The sequence below is a fragment of the Molossus molossus genome, unplaced genomic scaffold, assembly GCF_014108415.1.
Source record: "Molossus molossus isolate mMolMol1 unplaced genomic scaffold, mMolMol1.p scaffold_m16_p_10, whole genome shotgun sequence".
Classification (NCBI taxonomy): domain Eukaryota; kingdom Metazoa; phylum Chordata; class Mammalia; order Chiroptera; family Molossidae; genus Molossus; species Molossus molossus.
The window spans coordinates 108,526,424-108,545,737 of record NW_023425345.1 but is presented as its reverse complement, the minus strand read 5'-3'; the positions used below and the strand labels follow the sequence as shown (position 1 = coordinate 108,545,737).

The following is a 19,314-nucleotide window of genomic DNA, read 5'->3' as shown; positions in this document are numbered from 1 at the left end:
AGAGTCCCGGGTTCAATTCCCGCTAGGGGCACATACCAAAAAAAAAGAACCACCTACTCCACCAGCATCTTGAACCACACCCCTTACCCCCCCACCCCTGCCCGTAGAGATTTACTTTTTAATTTTCCAACCCTCCCTTTTTTTTTATCCTCACCTGAGGACATTTTTCCATTTTTTGTTCAGGTAGAGTGGGAGGGAGAGAGAGGAACAGAGACAGAGAGAAACATTGACGTGAAAGGAACACATCGAGTGGCTGCCACCCGCACGACCGACCAGGGCTGGGGACAAACTGCAACCGAGGTACATGCCCTTAGCGGGAACCGAACCCGGGTCTCTCAGGACCGCAGGCCAACGCTCTAACCGCTGAGCCAAACCGGCCAGGGCTAATTTTTCCCCTTTTTTGTTAATCCTAACCCAAGGATATTTTTCCATTGATTTCTAGATAGGAAGGGATTTCTAGAAGAGAGGGAGGGAGGGAGGGAGGAAGGGAGATAAACATCAATGTGAGAGAGACACATTGATAGGTTGCCTCCTGCACAACTCTGACTAGGGTGGGAATTAAACCTGCAACCCAGGTACATGCCCTTGACTGGGAATCGAACCCAAGACCCTTTGGTCTGACACTATAACTGCTGAGCCAAACTGATCAGGGCTAATTTTTTTGAGAGAAACAGCGATTTACTGTTCCACTTATTCATGCAATCATTAGTTGATTCTTGTATGTACCCTGACAGGGGCTTGAACCTGCAACCTTGGCGTATTGGGACAACACCCTAGAAATTTACTTTTTAAACATTACTTTTACTTTTTAATTTCTAAAAATAAACACATAATAATGAAAACTGTAGAAAATACAAAAGAGATGTAAATCACAATGATCCAACATATTCCAACAGAGGAATTTGTTAATATACTTGAATATTTCCTTCCAGGATGTTCTTGTGTATGTGTGTACATCTTTTTTAAAAATATGGAACATTTCATAAATTTGCATGTCATCCTTGCACAGGGGCCATGCTGATCTTTGTATCATTCCAATTTTAGTACATGTACTGCCAGAGAGAACATTGTGTGCATATTTTGATCCCATAATTCAATAATTTTACATTTTATCCTTCTTTTTTTTTTATCCTCACCCGAGGACATTTTTCCATTTTTTGTTCAGATAGAGTGGGAGGAAGAGGAGGAGAGAGAGAGAGAAACATCAACGTAAAAGAGACACATTGAGTGGCTGCACGACCAACCAGGGCCGGGGACAAACTGCAACCAAGGTACGCGCCCTTAGCGGGAACTGAACCCTGGTCTCTCTGGACCGGAGGCCGTCACTCTAACCTCTGAGCCAAACTGGCCAGGGCCATTTTATCCTTCTTTTTAAATTTAATAGTCTATTAGCATAGTTTTGCTTATTAAGCTTTTTTTTTTTTTTAATCCTCTTCCGAGTTCGGCCAGTGCCGCTCAGTGGTTGAGCGTCAACCCATGCACCAAGAGGTCATCAGTTCGATTCCTGGTCAGGGCACATGCCCAGGTTATGGGCCCAATCCCCAGTGGGGGATATGCAGATAAATGTTCTCTCTCATTGATGTTTCTGTCTCTCCCTCTTCCTTCCTCTCTCTCTAAAATCAATAAAGGAAAAAAAAAATCCTCACCCGAGAATATTTTTCCATTCACTTTCAGAGTGGGAATAGAAAGTGAGAGTTAGAAAAAAACACTGATGTGAGAGGGACACACTGACTGCCTCCTACATGACCAGGGACCAAACCACAACCCAGGTATGTGCCCTTGACTGGAATCAAACCCACGACTCCTTGGTCCGCGGGTCAACGTTCAAACTGCTGAGCCAAACTGGCCAGAGCTTATTAAGAACTTTTTTTTTTTTATCCTCACCCGAAGACATTTTTCCATTTTTTGTTCAGATAGAGTGGGAGGGAGAGAGAGGGGGAGGGGGAGAGGGAGAGGGAGAGAGAGAGAGAAAGAGAGAGAGAGAAACATCGATGTGAAAGGGACACATCGAGTGGCTACCACCCGCACAACCAACCAGGGCCGGGGACAAACTGCAACCGAGATACGGGCCCTTAGCAGGAACCGAACCCAGGCCTCTCTGGATCACAGGCCGACGCTCTAACCGCTGAGCCAAACCGGCCAGGGCAAGAACTCTTTTTTTTTTAAATCCTTACCCGAGGATATTTTTCCATTTATCTTCAGATAGAGCGGGAGGGAGGAAGAGAGAGAAAAACATCAATGTGAGAGAGTCACATTGACAGGTTGCCACCCATAAGACCCCAACCGGGGTCAGGGACGAACTGCAACAGAGGTATGTGCCCTTGGCTGGAATCAAACCCAGGACTCTCTGGTCTGTGGGCCAATGCTCTAACCTCTGAGCCAAACCAGCCAGGGCCTTATTAAGAACTTTTAACAAACATTTCCCTAGTTAGAAATGTCATAACATCTCTGTGTTTCCATTTTCTCATTTGTGTAACAGGTCACATAACATACACATCTCAGGATACTTGTGAAAATTAAATGACATAATGTAGTAAAGTGCCTGGCATGTAGATTGAAGAAAAAAGGCCACAAATTTCTCCCATCCATGTGCATGCCTTTTGTAGTGTGCCTTAAACTCTCACCAAAACTGAAGCCTATATCTTCACTTTCTTGATTCTTGGCATAGCCTTCTGACTTGTTTTGACCAATCAAAAGTGGCAAAAGTGAAGTTGTATAGCTAATGAGCCATGTCCTTAAGACACCTTGCAGTTTCTTCTCTCACTCTATTGGAATTCTGAGACAATTTGAAGAAGCCTGGGTTAGCCTGTTAAAGACACATCACCCAGTCAAGAGCCAGCAACATCACTAGATAGGCAGGTGAAGTTATCTTAGACCATTTAACTCTCAAACCCCAAACTGAACTTCTAGATAACTACAGATGCAGAAGGTAAGCCAGCAGGCTAGAAGAACTGCAGAGTTGAGCCCAGCCGAAATAAAAGTTTTAAGCTTCTCTGTTTTCAGGTGTTTGTTATGCAGCAATGGAAAGATAACCAAACACCAATCAATAAATATTAATTCATTATTATTACTATGTAAATCTGAGAATATGTCACTGAGATTGTTTCTAAGCACTGTAAAATGTTAATCACTTACATATTTAGTGTCAGGTATATATAAAGCAGGGCCTTACATTCTTTCATGCCATGGTGGACATGAATACCACAAAGACATCTATTGACATACACTTCCTAAACCCAAAGAACTAATAAAATTATTGGAGATCTTTCTTCATGTGCAACCTTAGAATCGGGGCCAGAAGAACCACCCCCAAGTCTCCCAAAAAAGTACCCCACACAGACTTGATGATTAAATACTTAACCAATTCCCATAACAGCTCTTTGCAGTGAATTTTTTTTTTTCGGGCACCAAGACCAATGATCACCTGCTGCCGAAGTACCAAAAAAGTATGCTCCTGAAATCTGTTGATGTCGATTCCACACGTAGAGCAATCAAACTGCTCTATAGAGTGTGCCGCTCACAACAGAAGCCCTTTTAACTCTTTGCAGTGATTGAAGATTAGTACATCTTTATTTGAATGTGCATGATAAGGATTTGACAAAGACTTACAATTAAGTGGTTATGACAGCAATGCTATTTTTTTTCACAAAGTTTTCACAGAACCAGCTATCCACAGGCAATCTTTTTTTTTGGTTGTTGTTAATTCTCACCCGAGGATATTTTTCCCTTTTTTTTTAGAGAGTGGGAGTGTGTGTGTGTGTGTGTGAGAGAGAGAGAGAGAGAGAGAAACATTGATGTGAGGCACATCGATTGGCTGCCACCCTCATGATCCTGAATGGGGCCAGGGATAGAACCTCTATCACATGCCCTTGACAGGGAATTGAACCCATAACCCTTCGGTCCTCAGGCCAACATTCTAATGGCTGAGCCAAACCGCCAGGACTAGTATACACTCTTTGGTCTTTGGATTGTTACACCCACCATTATGCTTGTGCAAGTCATGTTGTTTCACATAGTTGTAGCTTCATGTAGCTGTAGTTTGTTCATTGTTGTTGCTGTATAATAATGTTCCATTTTTCATTGCTGTTTGATAGTTTTGTTGCTGTATGGACACAGTTCTTTGAACTACTGTAATGTTGACAGACACTTGGTTGTTCCAGCTTGTTGTTCTGATAAACAATACTAAGAACATTCTTGTAATGTCTCTGGATACAGATGAGCAAGATTTTCTCTGGGGTAAATACCAAGGAGTGAAATTGTTGTTAAAGTGTATCTTTGACTTTATTAAATAATCCTAAACTACTTTCCAAAGTGGCATACCAGTTGACATTCTTACCACCCCATTAGAATATTCCCATTATTCTACCAATAACTGTTAGAATTTCTAATTTTTGCCCAGTTACTGCGTGTAGTTTGTTTAAAACCAATCAACGAAAGCCAAACACTGCGGTGTTAATGCATTTCCTTATTAGCAATGAGCTTGAACACCTTATATATTTATTGGCCATGTGGATCTCTCCAGTTTAAAAGCAACCTTTCAGGGCCTGTTCTCCCCGGGAGCACGCTAGAGCCTTTCCCTTCCCCCTCTGCTCACCCCTAGGTGCGTTACCTTCACCTTCACCTTTCTCTCTCCTTCAGCTCCAAGGGCCCTTCTTTAGCTTCTATAAGTTGTTCCCTGAGCCTACAAAGCCCAGCTGGCTCACTTCTACCACCTCTGTAACTTTCTAAATAAACTTTCTCTTGTAATTAGTAAAAATTAAAAAGCAGTTCAATAGTTTTACCTACTTTTCTGTTGGGATGTCCGTCTTTTGCTTTAGTTCTTACATATCCTGGACACTACTGTTAGTCCTATGCATCCATGATACCGCCTTCCACTCGATGGTTTATGTTTTTCTATCTTTATAATTTTGAAGATCAGGTTTTTTGTTTTTTGTTTTTTTAACAACTTCAATGTAGTCAAATATGTTAATCTTTCTGGTTAGTGGTTTTTATGTCACGTATCCCTATCCATTCACTGATCATGAAGACGGTCTGTGTTATTTCCATAAAGTCCTAGTTTTGCGTTTCGCGCTCAAGTCGATGGGGTGGGAAGCCTTTTCTTCCTTCAGTACAGATTACTCACCGTTCCCTCAGCTTTGAACGCCTCCCTGGTCGTGACCCCCTGTCCTCGTTCGGGCCATTTCTCAACATGCTATCCATCCTCCACCAAACAGAAGAGTTCCATACTTTGCTAATACAGGCATGTTTTTGCGTATTCAACAGTATCTCCTGTATTGTCCTTAAGCGTTTTGCGTTAAGGTTTTCATTATTTCGTGTGAAAACGCCCCTGCGAGCTTACTTGGCCTATGAACATTTCAGGAAATGCATAAATACCTTAGCCGTTATGATCCGCCGTCGTCCCTCACAGGTCCCGCTGCGAGGACGCCAGGATCCGCTTCCTTCAAGACGACGCAGCGCGCAGGCGCGGCGGGCCCGCGCTTGCGCATCGCGCCACGAAGCCAGCCAGCGCCAAGGAAGCCCCGCCCCTCCCCACCCAGCCCCTTGCCCCGCTCGCTCTAAAGCCTCGAGCGTCTCGCGAGACGCTTCGTTCGCATGCTCGCTGCCGGGGTTGGAGGTCAGAGCGAGCCTCTCCCGGGCCAGTGGAGGAAGATGGCGGTGGAGTCGCGCGTCACCCAGGAGGAAATTAAGAAGGAGCCGGAGAAACCAATCGACCGGGAGAAGGTGAGGGGTCGGGCCGAGGTGGCGGAAGGCTGGCGGGGCGCCGAGCGGGCCCGCGGGAGGCAGGAACCCCGCGCGGGCCCGACTACTTCAGCCCTCGCCTTTCCTTCTACCCGCAGACGTGCCCGCTGCTGCTGCGCGTCTTCACCACCAACAACGGGCGCCACCACCGCATGGACGAGTTCTCCCGCGGGAACGTGCCGTCCAGCGAGCTGCAGATCTACACCTGGTGAGCGGGCGGCGGGGCGGCGGCGGGTTGGGCCGCGGGCGCCCGCCTCGCACTGCGGGCTGCAGTTGCTGGGTGAGAGGACTGGCCGGCCTTGGAGCGCGTCTGCGTTTCGCCGGGAGCCCGTTGCCTTGTCAAGCAGTGTGGTTGTTCGGTAGCAAGATGGTTTGTAGACCGTTAGCACGCGGTAGGCGCCGTGGAGGGGCTCCTGGTGCCGGGGTGACGGGGTAACAGGCTCCCGGGAGCAGTGCTGTGCGGGGACGTCTGCTCTCCTCAAGAGCACTGGCCGCGTGCTGTTGAATCTCGGCTGCGGTAGCATCCAAAACACCACCAAGACCCCGAGTGATTTCTGCTCGGACGTGTGTTCGGTGAAGGCGCGCCCCTGAATGTTTCTCTGGACCTCACCTCCTCCAAGTCTGACTAGCAACGTCACATGCTGCGGACGGTGGAATTCCTTGATTTGACGTCATAATGGCTTTTTAGTAACATTAAAAGGTGTATGATTATATAGAATTCCTGTGTTGTGCTAACATTTGCCACTTTAACTGTTTTTAAGGGTACAAAGTCACATTATGCAACCATTATCATTACATTTCCAAAACTTTCTCATTCCCTCCATCAGGAATTTTGGACCCAGTAAACAATACCTTCCTACCCTCCCTTCCCCCAGTCCCTGGTAGACACTAGTTTACTGTATGTATATCAACTTGCCTATTCCAGGCATTTCAGATAAATGGACTTTACAATATTTGTCCTTTTGTGTCTGGCTTATTTCACTTACCGTATTGTTTTCAGCGTTTATTCATGTTGTAGAATATAACAGAACTTCATTCCTTTTTATTTCTGAGTAATATTTCATGATGGTACGGATATACCACATTTTGTTTATCTATTGATGGGCATTTTGAAGTTGTTTCTACCTTTCAGCTACTGTGAATGCTGCTGCTATAAACGGGTATGACAAGTCTTTCTGCTTGAGCCCCTGCTTTCAGCTTTTTTAGGTATATACCCAGAAATGGGATTGCTGAATCATATAATCATTCTGTATTTAACATTTTGAGGAACGGTCAAACTTTTTGGCATAGTATTTTACATTCCCCAACTGTAAGCCCTGTGTACTAGAACTCAGTTCTTTGAAGATTGGGGCCTTATTTGTCTTTTTTCAAGGTGGTGGTTCAATTTTTGTAGTATTGCAATTCAGTATCATTCCAGAATAAAGTTCTAGGAAGGTTAATTTAACTTATTTTAGGGAAGCACTGTTACTAATGGGTTGATGAAAACCTCTGTTCAGAGATTAAAGTGGATATTTCCTCCAACAAATAAGATTTTCTATTTGCCAGGTACTGTGCTTTGACCTTGAGGGTATAAATTAAAGAAAGTGTAGTAAGTAAGGAAACTCGGTCTACATGTAGTAAGCTCAATCTAGTGAGCTTACTAGAGCAGATAAATACTAAGTGAAATTAAGGGTGAAATTGTTTAACAGAGGTCTACTCCCAATCAAGAAAAAGGATTACAAGAAAATCCTGTCCTAAACTGTCCTGTTCATAAAATGTAACCAAACAAGGAAAGACAACCTTATTCTGTGCCTCAAAATGGTGCCCAGAGAAGACATTCTGAAAGACTGGATGGTTGGTATTGGGGTAGCAGAGCTTGCCCTCACTCCCAGAAGCAAAGCTTGGGAATTCTCAACTTCTAGGAGTGGACTGAAGAGCTGTATTGTAGGCAGCACTAAGACAAGTTAAAGAAAAGGAGTGGAAACCCAGAGGGACCCAAGGCACTCCATGGAGTTGGGGGAACAAGCTAGACACCACAGGAGTGACATCTCTCTTATACTTGGGAGGTCATCAAACAGGTCACTGGAAGTGAATGAGATACGTCATTGTATTGGGTTCAGCCAGGAAAACAGAACCAGTAGGAGTTATAAAGAGACTTACTGCAAATTAGCTTACACAGTTGTGGTGCCTAGACATCCAAATCCCTAAGCCTTTGGGCAGGCTATCAGGAAGGGCCAGCTGGAACTTTCAAACATGAGCTAAAGTTGTGATCCCAGCCTGATAAGGCCCTTCCAACTGATTGAGTCAGGTGTACTCAGATTATCTGGAATAATCTCTTTAAAGTGTAATGATGCGCTTTAAGCCCATCTACAAAATAAAATATTGGTTGTTTACCCTCTTTTTAAAAATTGATTTAAGAGAGAAAGGGAAAGGGAGAGGGAGAGAGAGAGATCAACAAGAGAGAACATCGATTGGCCCCCTCCTGCATGCCCCCCACTGGGGATTAGACCCTCAACCTGGGCATGTGCCCTGACCGGGAATCGAACCAACAACCTCTTGCTGTATGGGTCAACATTCAACCACCTAGCCACACTGGCTGGGCTGGTTGTTTACTCTTGTGATCATGTCTGGGATGTCTGGGACTGTCTCTACCTTATACAACACCATCATTAGTGTTTGATTGAATAACGGAGCTTCACCTTCACCAGATTGACATAAAAGTGACCATCACAGTCAGCCAGCATAGACTTCAGCTCCAAGGGGGCTCTTGCATTTTTCACTCCTGTATTCAAGCTTTATTTTGTTATTGTTTTTAAATTGTGGTTTTTATTTTTAATAGTTTTTTGTATCTTTGTCTTTTTTCGCTTGTTCTTTTTTTTTCTTTTCTTTTGTACTCAAGCTTTAGACTAGTGGTCAGAAAGCAACACTTGGCACTCCAGCTATTGGTCTGGGGAAGCTTGTGGAGGACTCACACTATTAGAACTCATAAAAGGTGTGAACCAGATCCCTCAACTTCTTTATGAGCAAGATAAGAACAATAAGAAAAATGTTCTTAGAAAAGAAGACACAATCCTTTCTGGTACACTTAAGTATATGCTGTGTACTAGAGAGTAACTGATTATAATAAACAGCATCAGATACCTCCAAGACAGCTAGAAAAAAAAATCACTCTGATCCTGGCTGATTTGACTCAGCAGTTAGAGCATAGGCCTTCAGACCAAAGGGTCTTGGGTTCAATTCCCAGTCAAGGGCATGTACCTGGGTTGCAGGTTTGATCCTGGGCCCTGGTTGGGGTCATGCAGGGAGGCAACCAATAGATGTGTTTCTCTCACATCTTTGTCCCCCCGCCCCACTCTTCTAAAGAAAAAAAAATCACTCTGGCCTCAGACTTCATGCCAACATGGGAGATCACTGGGGACAAAGTTAAAATAACCAGGGTTGCAGATAGAATATGAACGCTGACAAAGTAAAAATAAGCTTCAAAAGTATAAGGTGAGAGGAAGAGTAACAGAACTTTCTCTGAAGTTTTACAATTTCTCCTATTTGACTTCAGTTGTTTTCTTCTATTAATTTCAAGTTAAAGAAAACTTAATTTGTTTAAAAATAAAATATTTGAAGAGTCCTATATTTGTATTATAGTCTCAGCATATATAATATGCTTGATAATATTAAGAAATTACTTTTCTGGCCCTGGCCGGTTTGGCTCAGCGGTTGGAACGTTGGCCTGCAAACTGAAGGGTCATGGGTTCGATTTTTCAGTCAAGGGCACACCTGGGTTGCAGGTTCAATGATGTGTCTGTCTCTCTCACATCGATGTTTCTCTCCCTCCCTCACTCCTACTCTATCTAAAAATCAATGGAAAAACATCCTCTGGTGAGGGTTAACAACAACAAAAAAGAATAAAAGAAATCCTTTTCTGTAGCATTGTATGTCTGCATAAAAAGATGCCCGTAGTGATGTTAATCCACTGGCTATTCTGGCTAGTTAGGTTTGGGATATAATTTATTGCATTCTTGCATATGGCTTTCTCTCTTTTAAATAATGAACATTATCAAGTTGGGAAAGGCAATCTTGCCCAGCTTCTCACTCTTTGCTGAGGCTGTAGAAGAGTGGCTTTGGGCTCAGAATATCTCCTTGCAAGGAGATGTAAAACCCTCACAGCCTGTGCTGGGCATATCTCTTTGGGAGTCTCTTTTCCTGTTCTGGGCTTGATGTGTTCTTTGTTCTGCTTAAGCCTCGTATGGCACCTGACCAACCCCACTGCTATATCCAGGATCTTCCACCAGCAGCACAAGAGGCATGCATGCAGAACACCTCTCTGCATCGGCTGCAAGGTGAGACCTGTTGGCAGTGGGGGCCCAAATGCACTCTTATTGAAGCTGATCTTGCTTGTCTTTTTGTGTATGCAAAGTGTTGTTCATACTTTCTTGGCAACCTGCAAACCATGGAGGGGGGTGATATCCTGAAAGCAGTAATGATGGGCATGGAGGAAAAAAATAGATTTGACCTATTTGTAGGAGGTAGAAACAACAGGATAGAGGTGGGAAGAATTGAACAGTGCTTAAGTTTATTACCTGGGCAACTAAGTGGTTAATGGTATTTTTATGGTAATCTGAGAGGGAGGGGCATGTCTTGCAGGGAATACTGTTTTGTTCTGTTACGGGCATATGAGAAAGATTTGGCCGCAGTTCGGAATGGAAGATGATGTAGTCATCCTGGATGTTTTCACTCTCCATGTGGATAAAGCCATGGTTTACTTGAGTATGATGTAGTGTGGAGATTTGTAAATAGGGTGCAAAGTTGAAACTAAGTGACCTCTTGGGCATTTGACTCCCTGCTTGATAATGTATTTTTAAATTCTTATTCTACATTGGGCCTGGTATCCTGTGTCATCTTATAGGCCCTGCAGGCAATGTTGTTTCCAAAAGTTCCAGGTCATCTGTTTCATTTTCCCAGTTGTCATTAAAGAGAACAATTATAAAAATTTATACTGATTTGTTACTGTTTCCAAGATGCTTATATTTTAAAAGATTTTTCCAGATTGTGCCATGTAACTCAAAAGACATTAAGTTCTGAGTTTCAGATAAATATGTGCAGGGCAAAAATATACATTGTGAAAGGAGCCTTTGCTTTGTCGAGAAATTTTCATGTTTCATTTTCTGTTGAATTTCCTGTTGTAGAACTTACCCTGAGATTCCTTCTTAGGAAAGATACTGCACATCTTTATGGAAATGCTTCCCTGTCATGTTCATTCCAAGGTGCATTCCAATTCCAGAGATGCTAAATGTGGGGAAGGATGTGTCTTAGAAATAATAAAACATGATTCTTTTAAATGTTTGGATTAATTTGAAGTAGTTACCTTTAAAGAGGTAAATCACTAAGCCAAAAAGGTGTTACATAGCAACAAAAGATCGCGTATATAATTCTGAAGTCTCTGTCAGCACTAACAATCTTCCTTTAATTAATCAATTTCAAACATTGAGGCTGGTAAGGGAAGTTTTTTGGGGTGGCAAATAGTATTATTAGATGTTTAAAATTAACTGAAGTATAAAATTGACAGTTTCTGACATACCATAATTCAGACACATGTAATTAACTCTTTGTATGTCCATACCCTTGTTATATTATTGCTAATTAATCAAATATTTTTATTTATTTATTTATTTATTTTTAATTCAGGATGGATGCAACCTTGAAAGAACTGACTAGTTTAGTAAAAGAAGTCTACCCAGAAGCTAGAAAGAAGGGCACACACTTCAATTTTGCAATTGTTTTTACGGATATTAAAAGACCTGGCTATCGGTAGGTAACTTGTTAGTTCCTATAATGTCCTTTTGGTTTTGATATGTTTTAACTGATAAGGGGTAACCCCTTTAGTGGGGGGAATACAGATTTGAATTATCATAATACCTGGTTTACTGTGCTGCAAGGTAATGGAGCAGCAGATCCAGTTCCATGTTTACTGTGCAGTCTGGGTGGAGCTGCAGGATTCGTGATGCATTAACAGTCAGTTTCCTTCCTGTAGGGTCAAGGAGATTGGCAGCACCATGTCCGGGAGAAAGGGGACTGATGATTCCATGACCCTGCAGTCGCAGAAGTTTCAGATAGGAGATTATCTGGACATAGCAATCACCCCTCCGAATCGGGCACCACCTCCTTCGGGGCGCATGAGGCCATATTAAATTTTATTTACTATTTCTTCGTTTATTTTTCATTCAGTTATGTAAAAGATTTTTATGCTCTCCCCCCTACCCCATTATTGCCATTAAGCCTTTAAACTCTAAACAAATTGTAATGCATTTATTTAGGAGTTAGGTTTGGCTCTGCTATGGTATGAAGATTAATAGAAAGTCCATGTTTCAAGTCCTGTAAAATATGAAGTGCTCTTAGCAGTCTATGTAAAACTTGTTAAATATACGTGTGCAATCAACCTGAGTGTGAAAGTTAATGGAGGCATGGGAACTGGGTTTGAGTATTTGGGATTTGTACTGGGTAGTGGAGGGTAGTGTGTTCAGCGCCAAGTAGGGCGGAACAAGAGAGCCATGAGTCTGGCCTAGACAATGGTGTGGAGTTGGAGAAAGGACCTGTGTGACTGAGCGTGGTGGCAGAAGCATTTTGGAAGTTTTAGCTGAGGCAACTTGTAGAACTTGTGATAGAAAAAACTGGCCTGCCTGAATCACGGTACAATCAAAATACAGCTCTTCAAAAAGTTAGAGAAAAGGAGGATGGGTGCTCCCACAGTGAGGGTTCTTTATGTTTTAAAGATGGGGAGGACAGGAAGCAGTATAGAGGAAACAGCAGTATAAAGGGTTAGTACTTAGGGTAAGGGTGGAAAGGTTTACCTTGAAGATCATCTGAAAATGGAGGGAGGGAGGGAGAGATGGAAGAGGAATCAAGGCCCAGGGAGAAGAGCCAGCAATGAAGTCAAGTTGGGCAAGTGAGTATTCACACATCCTGTTAAGTGCTAGTAAGTGAATACAGTTGTCCCCTTTCTGTGTTGGGGACGCTTTGCAAGGCTCCCAGTGGGTACTTGAAATAGAGGATATTACTGAACTCTATGTATACTGTCTTTTCCTGTACATTCATAACTGTGATCAAATTTAATTTATAACCTTTCTAACAATGTACTGTAATAAAGTTATGTGACTGTGGCATCATTAAGTAAACTAACGGTGTCTTGAACACGGGCACTGGAACAGTCAATTCAGTAGCTGAGAAAGTAACGGACAGGCAGGGAGCAGAAACAGGATGGATATGCTGGACAAAGGGCAGCCTTTAAAATCTCGTCCTTCTGTGGAATTGGTGTCCCTGTTGCAAAGTAAGTCAACAGGTGGCAGGGGTAAGCCTGGATTAGACCTAGTGTCTCTTCTACGCTAATTTATCCCAAACCCTGATTCCTTTATTCATTCAGACTTGATAGATTTAAATACTTTGAGTTAATTTAAACCTCGTTTTTTGGAGAAGAGGAGCTGTGATTGTCTGCCTCCCTGTTTGTGGGGAAGAAACGGATTTACTGTGCAGATCAAGGCGGGAACGGAAAGAACTTTGCAGGCCAGATTTTCATAATGGTGTAAACTCCTACAGTAAGGGCTCTCCTGTAATTCTCAGTTACTCGCACTAACTAACTTAAGACTAATGTGGGTTATTTCCTTGGTTTTAATAAGGAATTTCTCCTTTAAAGGTTTCAGTCTTGCCCTGGCCGGTTTGGCTCAGCGGTTAGAGCCTCAGCCTGCGGTCCTGAGAGACCCTGGTTCGGTTCCCGCTAAGGGCGCGTACCTCGGTTGCAGTTTGTCCCCGGCCCTGGTTGGTCCTGCAGGTGGCAGCCACTCGATGTGTCCCTTTCACATCGATGTTTCTCTCTCTCTCTCTCTGTTCCTCTCTCTCCCTCCCGTTCTACCTGAACAAAAAAAATAAAATAAAAAATAAATAAAGGTTTCAGTCTTCACTCAGCTGGTGTGGCTCAGTAGATTTGAGCATTGTTCCATGGACTGAGAGGTTCAAGTTCCATTCCTGGTCAGGGCCCATGCCCTGGCTGTGGGCTTGGTCCCCAGTAGGGGGTGTGCAGGAGGCAGTGGATGGATGTTTCTCAAAAAATCAATAAAAACATATTTTAAAAAATATTTCCAATCTTCTACCAAAAGTACCTAGTGAACATATTGACTATGCGAAGAATTGAAAGACTTATACTTAGTCCTTATTTATCTCTGGCTTTGGTAAGCATGGCTTTGAGCTGAACTATTTCCTCAAATATAAAGTAGGAAATGGTCACCATGAGTGCACCATGCTCAGTGCTTTAGTCTCCTGGCTGCTTTACTTGCTCCTAAGGTATTTTGGAATTTCTTTTCCCTTTGGAGTGTTGCGTTCTAGCACATCAGTTGTCTACAATACCTTGTTTTCTCAGTGTGTACATGAACTTGGTATTTTCAGTTATCGACCAGATCCTCCATAGGGTGTCTTAATGTTAAGTTTATACTTAAGTCTTACAATTATAACGGATTTTATACAGAGTAAGCACTGGCTCGGGTGATGTTTCAGATGTTAATTTGTGTGTGTGCGCGCGGGTGCCTGTGAAACACAGGTGTGAGGGAAGAGAGCGCTATTAAACTGTTAGGCTAAGGTTAAAATCTTCATTTACCTTAATTGAGCTACAATGACCAGTTTCCACCTGCAGATGAAAGTGAGACCTGCTTTTACTAACAGGTCATAGGTGGGGGTGGATGAACTTAGGCAGCTAACAATGAGTTAGTTGAAACCGTTTCCAAAAATAGTGTTCTTTCAGTTTCTTTGATCCTCAACTCACTGCACCCTGGTTTCCACACACTGTAGTGATTGATACTGCTCCTGCAGGGAAGTTATCCTCCGCATACTAAATTTTGACCAAGGGACAGTCACCTGGAGTTGTGGACCTGTTTCAGTTTCTATACAAACCAGAATGTCTCTCAAAGAAATATGGTTCCCCGTTGGAGCAGTCAAATGAGGTCTGTGCGCTCGTATTTTATTGCTTAGATATAGGTAGTTTTGCCAATAGCTGTAATTTCTTTGAGTCTGCAGTGGAACAAGCTTGAAGGAATAATGTTTATTCTGTTAGGAAGCTAGGCAGCTATTCTATGAAGACAAAGTCATGGACTCTCCTTGGCCCATAATTCCTAGGAGGAATAAGTTAAAACCTAAATGGCAACTTTAATACTAAATATTAAAAACTTTCAGTAAGTAGAAACCATCAGCCTGGGTTGGGCTGCATTATTACGTGGGGTGTTACTACATGCCCACCTCAGCACTGGGGGAACCCATGGGATGGTGCTGAGGAGTGCCTGGTAGGTAGTCAATGGTCAATGAATAGCTCTTAGAAAAGAAAGTAAGGCATCTGCAGCCCGCTCACTTGTGCCTTTGGTTCAGAATTTCCTACCCTACCCAGGCTGGTCAGCCCAGTCATAACCATTTCCTAAGAAATTTTCAGATAGGATTGATGAAATTAAAGCAATTTAAATTATGAACAAAGTAAACCTAAGGCATTTTCAAAATTGTATAAATTCTAGAGTAATTATTGGAAATTATCAGAATTTGTAGTGTTCCTGATTACCTCATACGTTGCAGCACTTTGCTAGGGAATAAAGCATTTATTACATACCAGATTCTGTGGGCCTGGAGAAACATAAATATGACACAGGTACAGATCCTTCCTCAAAGTCTTACAGTCTTGTAATGAAAGGGGATAAAAGTGACAAGAGCCCGGCCGGTGTGGCTCAGTGGTTAAACATCGACCCATGCACCAAGAGGTTGCCAGTTTGATCCTGGTCAGGGCACATGCCCAAGTGATGGGCCAAATCCCCCAGTGGGGGACATGCAGGAGGCGGCCAATTGATGTTCTCTCTCATCGATGCCTTCCCCGCCTTAAAATAAAGGGGGAAAAAAAAAAGTGACGAGAAAGAAGTTGCTACTGCAGATGGCACTTGAACTTGTCCAGCTCCTAAGGGTTGGAGTTCCTCTTCTGTTAAAGGGTGTAGCCTGAACAGAGGTGTACAAGTGGAGTGACAGAGTTTGCACCATCAATGTAATACTTTTGTACTTTTTGGCTGAATTCAGGATAAAGAAGAGAGGACACATCCCAGAGACGCTGGAGGCCATCAACAAGATTTGGGGTAGACAATGAACGGGACATGGAAAAGGAAGGCAGTCATTAAAGCCACAATTTCCTCATCTGAAAAACAGGACAGCACCTACTTCAGTTAATCTAAGAATTAAATAGGTTACTATTTAGGGCCATACCCAGCATAACTGTTGACTGTTATCACTAATTCAGTAAATACTTAAAATTGCTAGGTACTAGCGTAATGAATAAAACAAGGTCCTTGCCCTCACTGAATGTATGGTCCAGCAGGGGAGACAAATATTAGACAGACATGCACTCAAATACTCACTTTTTTTTTCTGTATTGATTTTAGAGAGGAAGGGGGAGAGAGAAACATCGATGAAAGAGAACATCAACTGGCCACCTCTTGCATGACCCCCACTGGTGATCCAGCCCACAACCTGGGCATGTGCCCTGACTAGGACTCTAACTGGTGGCCTCTTGGTGGATGGGTTGATGCTCAACCGCTGAGCCACACTGGCCAGGCTCAAATATCTTACTACATACACCTGAAACTAACACAAAATAACACTGAATAAAAACTATAATTGAAAAAGTTTTAGTCCTGGCTGGTGTGGCTCAGCGGTTAGAGCATCAGCTGGTGTCCCAAAGGGTTGTGGTTTTCTAGTCAATGGCACATACCTGGGTTGCAGGTTCAATTCCCAATCCCAGTAGGAGTGCATGCGGGAGGCAACCAATCGATGTTTCCCACTCCCCCCCTCCCTCCCACTCTCTAAAAAGCAATGGAAAACATAGGGTTAAAAAAAAACTGGAAAAACAAAATCAATTTCTACCACGGATTATGAAAAGATGAGAATAGGGTGCTGAGAAGGAACTATGGGGGAGGGAGGCCATCTTTTAGCCTTGGAAAACAGGTGTCTTTGATAAATAACATTTAATCTGAGGCCTGAAGCTGACAAGCCACGATTTCAGATCCAGGCACACATTCAGTGAGCTTCACAGATGTCACTTTATTTACAAATTGGAGGCAAGGTCCTCCATGGACAAGATTACATCTTGCTTTATTAGGGTGATCTGTAACTGAACCCACAGTGTCTCCAAGGTGTACCGGTAACAAGCACTCCAGCTAGCTGAAGCACAGGGGTAGAGTTCTGGTGTCAGGCCCAGCTGGAACACTCTGGGCTCAAAGCTCTCAGACCTCAGCTCCCAAGTACATTCTGCCTGGGATTCTGCGCTGGCTCCATCCATTCTCGGGCTCTCCCTTTGGTATGACGACAGCGGCCAGCAGCTCCCAGGATGTCTGCATATCCAGAAAAGTGCTGCCCTTTCCCAGAGTCCCCAAAGTCCAGAACTGGCTCTCACAACCTGACAGTGGCCCATGCCTATCACTGACTGGTGCTGTCAGGGACTGGAAAGCTAGCTGGTTGAGTTTGGAGCTGGGCTGGTTGAGTTCTTCAACAAAAATCAGAATATTGTTTTCCTTTAAAGAGGCAATAATAGTCCTGGCCGGTTTTGCTCAGTGGTTAGAGCGTCGGCCTGCGGTCCAGAGATCCTGGGTTTGGTTCCCGCTAAGGGCACGTACCTCGGTTGCAATTTGTCCCCGGCCCTGGTTGGTCGTGTGGGTGGCAGCCACTCGATGTGTCCCTTTCATGTCGATGTTTCGCTCTCTCTTTCTGTTCCTTTCTCTCCCTCCCATTCTATCTGAACAAAAAATGGAAAAATGTCCTCGAGTGAGGATAAAAAAAAAAAGGCAATTAATAGCCCTCGTCAGTATTGCTCAGTGGTCAGAGCACTCGCCTGTGGACGAGAAATGTCTTGGGTTTGATTCCCAGTCAAGGGGACGTACCTGGGTTGCAGGTTCCATCCCTGGCCCTGGTTGGGGACATGTGGGAGGCAACCAATCTGTCTCTCTCACATCAATGTTTCTCTCCTCTCCCACTCTATTCCCCCCACCCCCAAAATCAATGGAAAAATATCCTTGGTTGAGGGTTAAAAAGTAAAAATAAAGAAGCAGTAATAGTGGGCAGGTGAAAATGTCAAGTATCTATAGCATAAAGAGGAGAGGGAGTTAGTTAAGCCTAGCGGGCAGGGAGAGCATTTGGGCAGGCAGCACACTTCCAGGAGGGAGAAGTGACCCAGGGTGAACTACAAGGTCAAGGGCTGTATCAAGGGTCTTGAGTTTCATTTTCACAGCAATGGAAGACAGGATTTTCAACAGACATGCTTGAAAGACCCTCAAATCTGAAGCTTAGTAAGCTGGACTCATAGTTCTAAGGAACAGAAACTAGGATCACAGGAGAAAAGTGGTCAGGGAAAGAGAAACAGACAAATTGAATTTGAGAGGCCATTACAAAACAAGTGGAGACACCCAACAGGCATGAGAAATGCTTAATGAATCATTATTTACATCTTAAAACACCTTGTTTTTCTCTGTATGCCCCTTAATGCTGCACCACTTTTCACCAGGCCACCGCTTTGCTGCCTCACCCTGTTTCCTCTTCAGTCCCCAGCATGCCATCAAATTCATCAGTGCTGACAACGTCATCCATTCTGCACCCAGTCTAATGGGCAATTTGTCTCCTTTTCACTTGAACTCTCAGCACTGCTGACAGGATCAGTCACTCCCTGTGAAATCCTTCCTGCTAATGGCCTCTTCTCAATCCTCTAATGTACAAGTCCCAGGCTTCAGCGTGGCCAGTGTGGCTCAGTGGTTGGGCGTCGACCCATGCACCAAGAGGTCGCCGGTTTGGTTCAGTTCCTGGTCAGGGCACATGCCCAGGTTGTGGGCTGAATCCCCAGTCCGGGGCATGCAGGAGGCGGCCAATTGATGTTCTCTCTTTTCGATGTTTCTATCTCTCTCTCTCTCTCCCTAAAAAAAAAAAAAAATCAATGAAGAAAAATAAATACATACTCTGAAGCTCATGATCAGTAATCAGAGATCACTGTAACAAAATAAAATACAACCATCATTTAAAAAAAAATTTCCAGGCTTCAGTCCTAGTACACTGGACACCACCTCTCTTCCTCCTCAGCAGTCCACCCGTCTTGTGCATTCTGTCCACGAGCTGTGCTAGTGGTTAATGCAAGGCTGGCAGAAATGTGGGAGTCATCACATATATAAGGTGACTAGCGCTTTACCTTGAAATAAAACTAAGTATCTTGAAAATAATTTATTTTACATATTAACAAAAATTACAACTACACAGTAATTCCTAGAACACAATAAATCACGTTTTCTGTTAATGAATTATCTGACAAAATGAAGATAGCAAGACTTGACATTTCACTTTCAAGGCTCCGATTCCCCACAGGGCAGCCTGTGAAGCTCCTGTCATACTTGTCAATCGTACCTTCTCAGATTCTGGGCTGATCTTCACAATACACTAGGTCCTTATTTTCTCACTGGCCATAAGCTGAAATGTTTGCCAAAGTACTTTTATGAACTTAATTAGATAAAATTACTGTCCAGTCATACTTAATTGGAAGGATCTCAAGCTTGATGGGCA

The 19,314-nt window shown here is 43.4% G+C and overlaps 1 protein-coding gene and 2 non-coding genes across 3 annotated transcripts; 1 reads left to right on the top strand and 2 right to left on the bottom strand.

Moving 5' to 3' along the window:
- Positions 1-964: 964 nt before the first annotated feature.
- Positions 965-1,066, bottom strand: LOC118624787. Its single transcript, XR_004958458.1, has one exon. It is a non-coding gene; the product is annotated as a U6 spliceosomal RNA (small nuclear RNA).
- A 2,334-nt stretch (positions 1,067-3,400) lies between these two features.
- Positions 3,401-3,537, bottom strand: LOC118624885. Its single transcript, XR_004958545.1, has one exon. It is a non-coding gene; the product is annotated as a U11 spliceosomal RNA (small nuclear RNA).
- Positions 3,538-5,554: 2,017 nt separating this feature from the next.
- On the top strand, positions 5,555-12,148 carry SAP18 (Sin3A associated protein 18). Its single transcript, XM_036251775.1, has 4 exons — positions 5,555-5,721; positions 5,838-5,947; positions 11,398-11,520; positions 11,744-12,148. Exons 1-4 carry the CDS (start codon positions 5,593-5,595, stop codon positions 11,898-11,900), a joined length of 519 nt encoding a protein of 172 aa, XP_036107668.1. The 5' UTR covers positions 5,555-5,592; the 3' UTR covers positions 11,901-12,148.
- The last annotated feature ends 7,166 nt before the right edge of the window (positions 12,149-19,314 follow it).